This window comes from Sus scrofa, chromosome 1 (assembly GCF_054392235.1).
Source record: "Sus scrofa isolate SSC_HxYL_T2T_F1_AM1 chromosome 1, Sscrofa_HxYL_maternal_Yorkshire_Landrace_v2.0, whole genome shotgun sequence".
NCBI classification, from domain to species: domain Eukaryota; kingdom Metazoa; phylum Chordata; class Mammalia; order Artiodactyla; family Suidae; genus Sus; species Sus scrofa.
The window spans coordinates 82,893,993-82,904,293 of NC_139383.1; the positions used below are offsets into that span (position 1 = coordinate 82,893,993).

The 10,301-nt window shown below is 36.9% G+C and overlaps 1 protein-coding gene across 25 annotated transcripts in view; it reads left to right on the plus strand.

Annotated features, from left to right (window-relative positions):
- SNAP91 (synaptosome associated protein 91) overlaps window positions 1-5,442 on the plus strand; it is a 157,622-nt gene extending 152,180 nt beyond the window's left edge. For all 25 annotated transcript variants that reach the window (XM_021091696.2, XM_021091727.2, XM_084963950.1 and 22 more), the window contains 2 exons: window positions 2,060-2,162; window positions 3,998-5,442. In XM_021091696.2, the coding sequence (XP_020947355.2) occupies window positions 2,060-2,152 (93 nt within the window). In that variant the 3' untranslated portion in view covers window positions 2,153-2,162; window positions 3,998-5,442. The remainder of the gene's footprint in view (window positions 1-2,059; window positions 2,163-3,997) is intronic.
- The last annotated feature ends 4,859 nt before the right edge of the window (window positions 5,443-10,301 follow it).

The following is a 10,301-nucleotide window of genomic DNA, read 5'->3' on the forward strand; positions in this document are numbered from 1 at the left end:
TGTTGTTTTGTGGGGGAATGAGGAAAGTTTGGGGTGTAACAATTGGGGTTGAATTCAATCTAGATATATTTAAATTCTAAGAAGGGTCTCATTTATTGTGAATGTTTCCTTGATGGTTAAACATATCCATAACTATCTACAACCTTTTTGAAAAATAGAAGATGTTTCTATTTTTATGAACTTGGAGGGATGTTACTGAGATTTTTAAAAATCTTACCATATTTGGGGTATTGAAAGCTTAAGAAATAAATTAATAAAGTTTTATTATTTAAGGTAGTTTTCCTGCATGATACCAGTGTTACATAGCCTCAATTTGTTGACTTAATTCAAAGAATGCAAATGAAAAGTAAAAAAAAAAAAATGGATGATATGAAAATACAGTGTTTTTAATCATTTAACTGAATGTATGGTAATTTAGGAAATGATATGCCACATTTATACAATTTTTAGATTGTACTTCATGTATCAGAGAAGAAGCATAGCTAATTATATACTAAATGAGGAAATAAACATGAGTTTGCAGCTTTGGGAAACAAAGCAGTGGTTCATGAGCGACTGTTCCACTGTTCCTCGTTGATATCACGGTGTTGTCATCTCACCTAATCATTTATTTTATTCCAATCCTTGAGTTTCTTATCTTCCAAACAACTTCGGCCTTTACATTTACTTTTTCCTGGACTTTCTATGAAATACGGTCTCAGTTGTAAAAAAAAATTGAAATTTGGAGTTCCCATTGTGACTCATCAGGTTAAGGAACCCAGTTTTGTCTCTTCAAGGATTAGGATTCAATCCCTGACCTTGTTTAGTGGGTTAAGGATCCAGCATTGCTGCAAACTGCGGTGCAGGTTGCCAACACAGCTTGGATCCAGCATTACTGTGGCTGTAGTGTAGGCCGACAGCGGCAGCTCTGATTTGACCCCTAGCCTGGGAACTTCCATATGCCTCCAGTACAGCCATTAAAAGGAAGAGAAATTGGAAGTTTGACTAATAGATCCTACAGTCAGTCAAGTGTTTCTGGACATAGAAACAAATCTAAAATTCCTTACTCCTGGAGCTCTGTTTTCTGAATTAAAACACACACACACACACACACACACACACACACACACACACACACACACACCATACATCCCTGCCCTACAAGCCCAGGTTTCTGAGATTTCCATAATATTATAAGCTTAGGAGATTATCTAGACTCAAAGGATGCATTCCAGTTATTACCCTGTATAGATTACCAGGGGTAGTAACTGAATGTATTACCTTTTTCAGGGCCTTATACACCAATATTTCTGCAGAAGCCTGTTCCCAGAACTTATTTCTGTCACACAGTGAAATAATTTAGATAGTAATTAAACATACAAGATAAGGAAATTTTTTGTCACTTTTGCTGCGAGTATGATTCTTCCCTATCGTATAGAATAATTAGTCTTCTCAGCAAGCTGGACAAACAGTATTGGAATTTAGTGACATTCATAACTAGGAGACTATTTGCTCATCGAGTGCCCCCAAACTTGACAGGTTTTCATTTAAAATACTTTTTGTGAAATCCTAGTATATTTAACTCATACTTTTAAGTAATTGCTGAAGTGCCTTTCTACAAACTGTCCACTTTCCATTTTTCCTTCAAACTCACGCTAAGAAAAGTGATGTATATTCCTTTATTGGTTTAGTGGTACTAATAACTCAAAGTAGAAATGCTTTTGAATAGAGAGATTGTGTAGGGTGATTTTTACTGTGTAGTCATAAGAGCTTTACGTGGCTAGTTCTTCACATCTTCCCTAACTAATATCCGTATTGTTCTACCAGAGTCCTCAGATTTTACTTTGGCTAAATTTGATGTCAAAGAAAGTGGAGAAAGCCCAACATACTTTGAAGTGGGTTTTATAAATCAAAACCTGAAACTGCACTGTGACCAAGTAGAACAAAGTAGATGTTGTCAACTATTAGACATCTAATCTTCTGCATGTTTGTTTTCTGTGGAACGTGTCCTGCCTAATACTCATCTATCTCTCTGTTTGCTTTCTGTCTCCATTATCTTGGGCTGGCTTTTCCCCATTAGCTTTCTCCAAGCCCTACACCTGCCACTCAGAGTCCCAAGAAACCTCCAGCAAAGGACCCATTAGCGGATCTTAACATCAAGGATTTCTTGTAAACAATTTAAGGTATCTAATATTGAGCTTTTCCTGCGGACTTGTAATAATGACCTGTGCTATGCTTAACTGTTTTATGGCTAATACTTGTACTCCTGTGTTTTGAATACATGTATATAATAATAATAATTTGAAAGTGTATGCTTTTAAAATCAGTATTGAAATCTCTCTTTATTAATGACTTTTTAAATCTACTTAATTTATAAAACTAAGAGGGAGAAACCTCTAAATTGTCCTGAACCTGGAAAGCACAAAGATTATACTGATAAAGCAAAAAGTTGCCCAAGCTACTTCATAAATTAGAAAATTGCAACTTCATTACATGACGACTGGAATTTATAGAAAAGTAACATTTATAATACCTCATTTAGAAATTATCTAAGAATATATTTGGCTACATAGCTGTAATTTTATGTATCCTTATTTGGTCTCATCAAATAAAGCTTACATTATTACCTTTTATATTTCTGCATTCAAGCAGAATATTAAATTTCTAGCATTCTAGTTTTAAATTTCTAATGTAATTTATAAAATTATTAATGCTGGACTCATGGAAGGAAATTGATGAAGGAAAACCATTTACTGTTAACTCAGCACCTAACACAGGGCTAGGTTCTCAACAAATACATGCTGAATATGGATGAACAGTAATAATGAGGCTTTTCATTTACACATTACTTTTCCTATGCAATTCCCAGTCATTAGGTCTTGTGATCATCTCTGTAGATCAGACTCTGTGAGATAAATTAGCCAGATACTTTTGTGTCCATTTCATGGCTGATGAAACTGTTCTTTGGCATTAAGTGATATTTGCCGCAGGTCACAGTGGAAGAGCAAGAAGAGTGTCAAAGGTTTTGGACCACTATCCAGTGTTATTTTTATCATTGTTTTTATCTACTACCTGTCTACTTTTTAAAATTTCTCTAATGCCTACTAAGATTTTTGTGGATTCCTGACATGATTTTTTGTTCAGAGTTAATGGTTTATCTGCGTGCCCAAATTTTCTGTCCTACCTTGGGCTGGATTGGGCTGAAGTAGGCATAAGTAAGCCAGTGAGTACATACTTCTTAGCAGCTGAAGTTTCAGGAGTGACCAAGGACACTGCAGGGAGTGGCCTCTTATCCACCTTTTATTCAGTAATATTGTTGTTGTTATATGCAGAAATTCTGATAAGCACCTGAAATAGATGCTTGAGGCAGAACCTGCCCTCAGACTCATAGTCAAGAGAGAAACAGATACCATGTAATGTATCTGTAATGAGGAAAAGATTTGGTAATGAAGAAAAGTTGCCCCCAAGGCTAAGCTGAAACACTCCCAAAGGTGAGGCTGCTCACAGAGAGATAAGCCTCAGATAGCCAGGGAGCTTAGTGAGAAAGTAACATTAAGTGAAGGCCTTGAGTCACTCAGGCCTATCTCCTTTCTCTTCTGTCCTATCTCTTGTTCAGAGGCTCACTGAGCACCACAACTGAAAAGAAAAAAAATAAAAGGTAGTCCCTGCCATTCCCCCTTTTTTCTACTGCCCTTTTTTTTTTAATATTACACATTCTTAATTGATACTGAATGTCGTGCTAAGACGTCAGAGTATCCAAATTTCAAAAGTTTGCTGATAGAATTTCCTTATCTAAAATATAAAATGAAAGTGTACCTTGGAAGTTTCATTTTTCCTGGATGAAATGTTAAACTCGTTTTTAAAGAATTGTCCAATGTATGTAAATGTGAATTTGGTAATACAAAAACCTTTGATGTAAAGAGTCCTCGTAGTAACTGTAGTAAAATTGCAAGCAAAGTAAAATGTTTGAAGAGTATGTAAAGTTGTTTTCTAATCCAAGTGCTTTTTATCTTTACAGCTGCAGTTTTTGTGACTGAATAGGAAAAAAAAAAAAAAAAAAGAATGAGTTTGGAGACTTCAGATAAGATTGATGCTCAGAGTTTCAAAATGAGCCACCAGTACCAATCCCAAAGCTTATTTATAACTTCTCTTCCAAAATGTGTAGCACAGCTGTGAAAGTGAACATTAGGAATGTGTACTACCTTAGCTGTTATCCCTCTTCTCAAAATTGTAGTGTATTTGGGTTCTTTGTGTGTTGTACGATATAAACAATGGATGGATGTTTCCAATGCCTTTAGTGCTTTTCTGGACCTCGCCCACGGACGGATGATGCAGCTGTTGTGTGGTGAGCCTTTTGGAAAGGTGTCTGTGTTTTGTTTTTTTGTTTTTTTTTTTTTGAAGGTTTCAATGTACATATAACTTTTGGACAAACCTAAACTTTCCCTCTAAATTCTCTTCTGTATCTATGTTACAAACAGTGTGATAATATCAGATAGTAAGGGAAACATTCTTTCAATATACAAAACTTTTTTTGGTGTGGAGTACATTTTTTCCAATCACAGGAACTTCAACTATTGTGGGAAATGTTTATTTTTGTGGCACTGTATATGTTAAGAAATTTTATTTAAAAAAAAAAACTGTAAAGTTTAATGTCCATAAGAAATATTTCTCCTTGAAGCTACCTTATCAAGAATGAAAACCAATATGGGAAGTCCATATTTAAGCCCTGCTATAATAAAATATATATTTTAATTATATTTGACAGGTTTTGCATCTAAATTGACCTATTTATTCATTCTTGATTAAATGCACTGAGAAGTAAAGGGTCTGTCTTTATCATGTCCGTGAAAATGAAATTAGAAATGTACTATTCAAGTGATTATGAAGGCACCTCCCCCCCTTCAAGGTATAGCTGTAATTTAAAAACTACTGCAGATATTTTCATTTTCTTGTGGGCTTTATGTACATCTGTTGATTTGGTATTTCTTTGTGTATTCTCTAGACTAGTGTTCCTCCATCCCTCACTTGAGCTCAAAGTAGGTTTTGTTGTACCATTGTGATTAGAATTTAAACTAATTCAGAGAATTGTATCCTTTATTGTACATACTGTATTCTTTAATTTTTAATTCGTTGTCATACTGTCTGTGCTGATGGCTTGGCTTAAGATTTCGACGCATAAACGAGGTCACTGTTGATCAGTGTTGCTAGTGGCTTGGCAGCTCTTCGTAAAAGCATATTGGGTTGGAAAGGTGTTTGCCTTTTTTTTCAAATTATTTAATAGGTGTATGGTACCATTTAAAAGTGGTTGTATCTGAATTTACTGTGGGGATAACATACACTGTAATGGGGAAAAAATACCTACAATCAATTTCAAAATGGCTTTTCTTTGTATTTCAGTTGAAAACCCCAGTGCATGTACGCCCTCTGAGATGCAATAAACACCTTGAACAAAGAAAATGCAAACATAATCTTTCTCTCTTCAATTATTTTTTAGGGGGAAAAGTCTGTTTCCAATGACACACATATCATATACAAAATGTCGCACATTTTAAAACATGTAGGATGAGTAATGCTGTCTGTGCCAACAGAGTTTTGATTATTTTTCAATAAAGTAAAAAGAAGGGAAAAAAGAACAGTTTCAATCAGCTGTCATTAAACTTGGGATTCCAGAGTTCCCATCATGGCTCAGCGGAAATGAATCTGACCAGGAGGACACGGCCTCGCTCAGTGGGTTAAGGATCCAGTTGCTGTGAGCTGTGGTGTAGGCCGGCAGCTACAGCTCCAATTTGCCCTCTAGCCTGGGAACTTCCAGATATGCCGTGGGTGTGGCCCTAAAAAGACCAAAAAAAAAAAAATTGAGATTCCGTGGTTGCTGCCAAATAAACTGAAATTCCATAGTCTAAAAAAGAAAAGGATAAACTTTCTTCTAAAATCTGCAATGAAATTCTTAAGAGCATTTTGCAAGAATTCTCAGTGGAAGTTTAGGATTATCTGACTTTTGGTAATAGTACTCACACACTTGATTGCAACAGATACTCAGGCACAAAATCTGGCCAACTTTCATAAAATCAGATGATTTTATACCTATAACTAGATTGTTAAAACGTCTCAAAAAAGCAGCCCAATCTCAAATAGAAACATATTTCTGTTTCTAAAATTGTTTTTCCCAGAGTTCCCATTGTGGTTCAGTGGGTTAAGAACCTGCCTAGTATCCATGAGGATGCAAGTTCAATCCCTGGCCTTGCTCTGTGGGTTAAGGATCCAGCATTGCCATAAGCTGCAGCATAGGTCACAGGTGCAACTCGGATCCTGTGTTGCTGTGGCTGTGGTGTAGGCCAGCAGCTGCAGCTCCAATTCAATCCCTAGACTGGGAACTTAAATATTTTATAGGTGCAGCCCTAAAAAGAAAAAAAATAATAATTTTTTATAAAAACAAAATAAAGTTGTCTTTCCCTTATTTACGTAGTGTTTCTGTACCAAAAACAAAATTTTGGAAGCTAGCATTTGATTATATAACACGATTATAGATTACATTTTGATCGTATGTTACTTTGTGGGCATGTTGTAATAAAAATGTATTTCAGATAGTAAATTATTTTAAGCTTAATATGGCTTTTTTTTCTTTCTTTTTTGGCCACCCTGTAGCATACAGAGTTCCTGGGCCAAGGATCAGACCTGAGCCACAGTTGTGACCTATGCCACAGCTGTGACAATGCCAGATCATTTAATCTTCTATGCCCGGCTGGGAACTGAACCTGTGTCCTAGTGCTGCAGAGTCACCACCAATCCCAGCACACCACAGTAGAAATGCCAATATGGCGTTTTTAATATGCTTTTTCCCTTCATTGAATAGCCCATGTGGTATAAATTCTTACTAGACAAAGATGCAAGCATTATTTTTATTTTTTTAATTTTTTAATTTTTTTGGCCACCCACAGCATGTAGACATTCCCAGGGCAGGGATCAAGATTGCACCACAACAGTAACCCAAGCCACAGCAGCAATAACTCCAGATCTTCAGCCACGGAGCCACCAGGGAACTCCAAGAGCATTATTTTTAAACTGGACACTAGAACCTTGCCGTGGTGAGATTCTTGATGTCCTTGGGGGCACTTGTCTTATAGATGAGTTCCGGGATTGGTCCTCTGCTCAGACAGTCTCTCTGGGGAGGTCTCTGCACAGGTCCATCTTACCCATGGTGAGTGTGCCTTTCCCACCTCGCCTCTTGGCTCCGCAAGTGTGTACACTCCAGCAGAAGCACGTTGTTTTGGGTGACCACGCCACTGCTTACACAAGGGATTACTTTGCTGGTCAACACCACACCCTTTGCCTAAATTCCCACCCCAACCCCAGGAGTCAACTTATCCACTATGGCTGCCCCCCACTCTTCTTAGGGCCTAACTTTTGTCAGCCTTTATGGTACTTAATATATTGAGTTGTGATCAGCTGGGCAGGTAGCTTCTTCTCTGGCCATTTGGGAGCTTCCAAGGCAAGAAACATCTGCTCTTGTTCAGGTCCTCAGCAACTAACTCTTCATGGGGTAAATGTCTGAAAAATGAACACACTACCTTAGTTTTCAGCATTCTCTTCTCTTACCTGGATACTGCTGGGCTATGATCATATTTCTGATGATGAAGAGTAACTCTCAGGGCATTTATTGTCAGGTATTATTAGAGTTTTAACAGTTCTGCTCAGCTCACTGTGATGGAAGAATTAACACCAATTGAAAACACATCTTATGTTGAAGCTTTGAATTACTCTCTCTATGGTGTAATGATTGCAAGTGGTTCTCTCAGTATGAAATTTTCTCCTTTGTTATGTCTTTCATATTAATTTTCTTTATTAAAAAAAAATAATAATAAAGACCAAGACTTTAGAGACAGTATCATGGGGTTCAGAGGAAGAAGAAAAGAGTGAGCATGAGAAAATAAATGCCTCTTTCTGCATCTAAATAGACACCCTGTTAACAATATAACCCCTAATTTTTGAAGATGTAAAAAGCGTGGTCGTGTGGTAACGGCAGTGTTTCCTGTATGGCAGTAGTTGATGAAACTCAGAAAAAGTGTTGTCTTAGTTGAGAAGTCATATTGGCTTATACTTTGAGGTAGGCTTTGTAATAGTTTGTTACTCATCCTCTTGGGCTGTAAGAAAACTGCTGATAGCAGAGCCTTGCTGATAGCAGATTTCATTATGGGATCCATGACTCAGGTCTCCTGTATGAATAGAAATGTAGGAGAGTACAATGTTGTGTGATCTAAGGATTCGGTGCTTAGCCTTGGCTAAACTCTCTGGGCTGCAGCACTAAAATCATCCAAGTTCATTTCCACTTATGCCTGTTCAAATAGCTCTGAAATAGGGCCCCCTACTCTAATTGGTTCTGTATTTTAGGTATTCTATATCTGATCACAGAACAGAGGTTTTCAAATTCTTCAGTCTCAGAACTAAAACTTGAAATTTATTGAGAACCTCCAAAAAGCTTTGTTTATACAGGTTTCAATACAATACTGTATTAGAAATTAAAACTGAGAAAATTTAAATTTTTGTTTAATTCATTTAACAATAAAAATATTAAAACTGTATTAACATAAATAAAACATTTTTGAAAAATTCCCAATTTAAAAGAAATTTAGAGGGGTGACATTGTTTTTCTATCTTTACAGATCTCTTTTTTTTATTGACATATAGTTGATTTACAGTGTGTGTTTCAGATGTACAGCAAAGTGATTCAGATATATATATGGATATATATACACGCGTTCTTTTCTACTATGATTATTACAGGATATTGAGTAGAGTTCCTTGTGCTGTACAGGAAGACCTTGTTTATTTTATACATAGAAGTGTGTCTCTCTTATGCAGATCTCTTTAATGTCAGACTTAACAGAAGACAACTGCATTCTTAGATCTGCTTCCTCATTCAGTCTGTTGCAATAGCCCATGCCATGCAGTCACTGAAAATTTTCACCGTGAGCACCCTTGTGAGAAAATGAAAATAGTTTTTACCTCACAGTGTAGTTATAAACATAATTTTGACCTCACAGACCCTTTGAGAGGATCTCTGAGATCATCAGGAGTTCCCCAGACCACCCTTTGAGACCCTTTTCTTTAGATCTAAAAGAATTATTCTCATGTCTTTGAAAGAGAGGAAAAGTTTGCTAGTAAACAGATGGCATCGTTTTCTCTGTGAGTGAACGTAATAACCCCACATCACCACGTCTCTTGTTCATTTTCCAAATGCCCTCCTCCATATCCGCATATCACTCACATTACTTGTTTTTTATCTTCAGAACATTTTTTTAAATATTTTTTAATTGAAGTATAATTGGTTTACAATGTTTCAGGTGTCTAGCAAAGTGATTCAATTATATATGTATTCTCTTTCAGATTCTTTTCTATTATAGGTTATTACAAGATATTAAATATGGTTCCCTGTCCTGTATAGTAGGCCCTTATTTATTTTATACCCACATTATAACATTACTTTTGTTGGTTTTCATTTGGTTTGGTTTTGGCTGCGCCAGCAGCACCCACATTACTTTTTTGTAGCGTGCAGCGGCTTGATGTGAGATCTCAGTCCCCAAACCAGGGACTGGACCTGGCTGCAGCACTGAAAGTACCCAATCCCAACTACTAGACCACCAGGGAACTCCCAGTACTCACATTACATTTTTTTGTTATTTTGTCTTTTTAGGGCAGCACTAGCAGCATATGGAGGTTCCCAGGCTAGGGGTCAAATCAGAGCTGTAGCTGCCAGCCTACACCACAGCCACAGCAACAGCAACCCTGGATTCAAGCCTCGTCTGCAACCTACACCACAGCTCAAGGCAACACTGGATCCTTAACCCACTGTGCATGGCCAGGAATCGAACCTGTATCCTCACAGATACTAGTCGGGTTCATTAACCGCTGAGCCATGACAGGAGCTCCTCACATTACTTTGTAAGTGACCCTGAGGCATGTAGAGGATTCAGAGTTCAGACTCCACAGAGGGGAATCCCTACTCAACCACCCACTGTTACCTTAGGCAAGTTACTTAAGTTCTCTAAATTCATTTTCTTGCTTGTTGAAGGGAGAACATTTCTATCCATGTACTTACTACCTAATGAGAATGCATGGAAAATGCTTAGCAAACAAAGGCAATGCTAAATAAATATTGCTGTTGTTACTTTTAAAAATTATTATGGTTATTTTTCCTATACATTTTGTCATTTTTCTACGATTGTGAGAACACTAAAGGAGGGAGAAGACAGAGGTATAAAAAATAGTCAATAATAGGAATATTCCTTAGTAAAGTACAATCACCAGAAGTCATAAATGTGTTT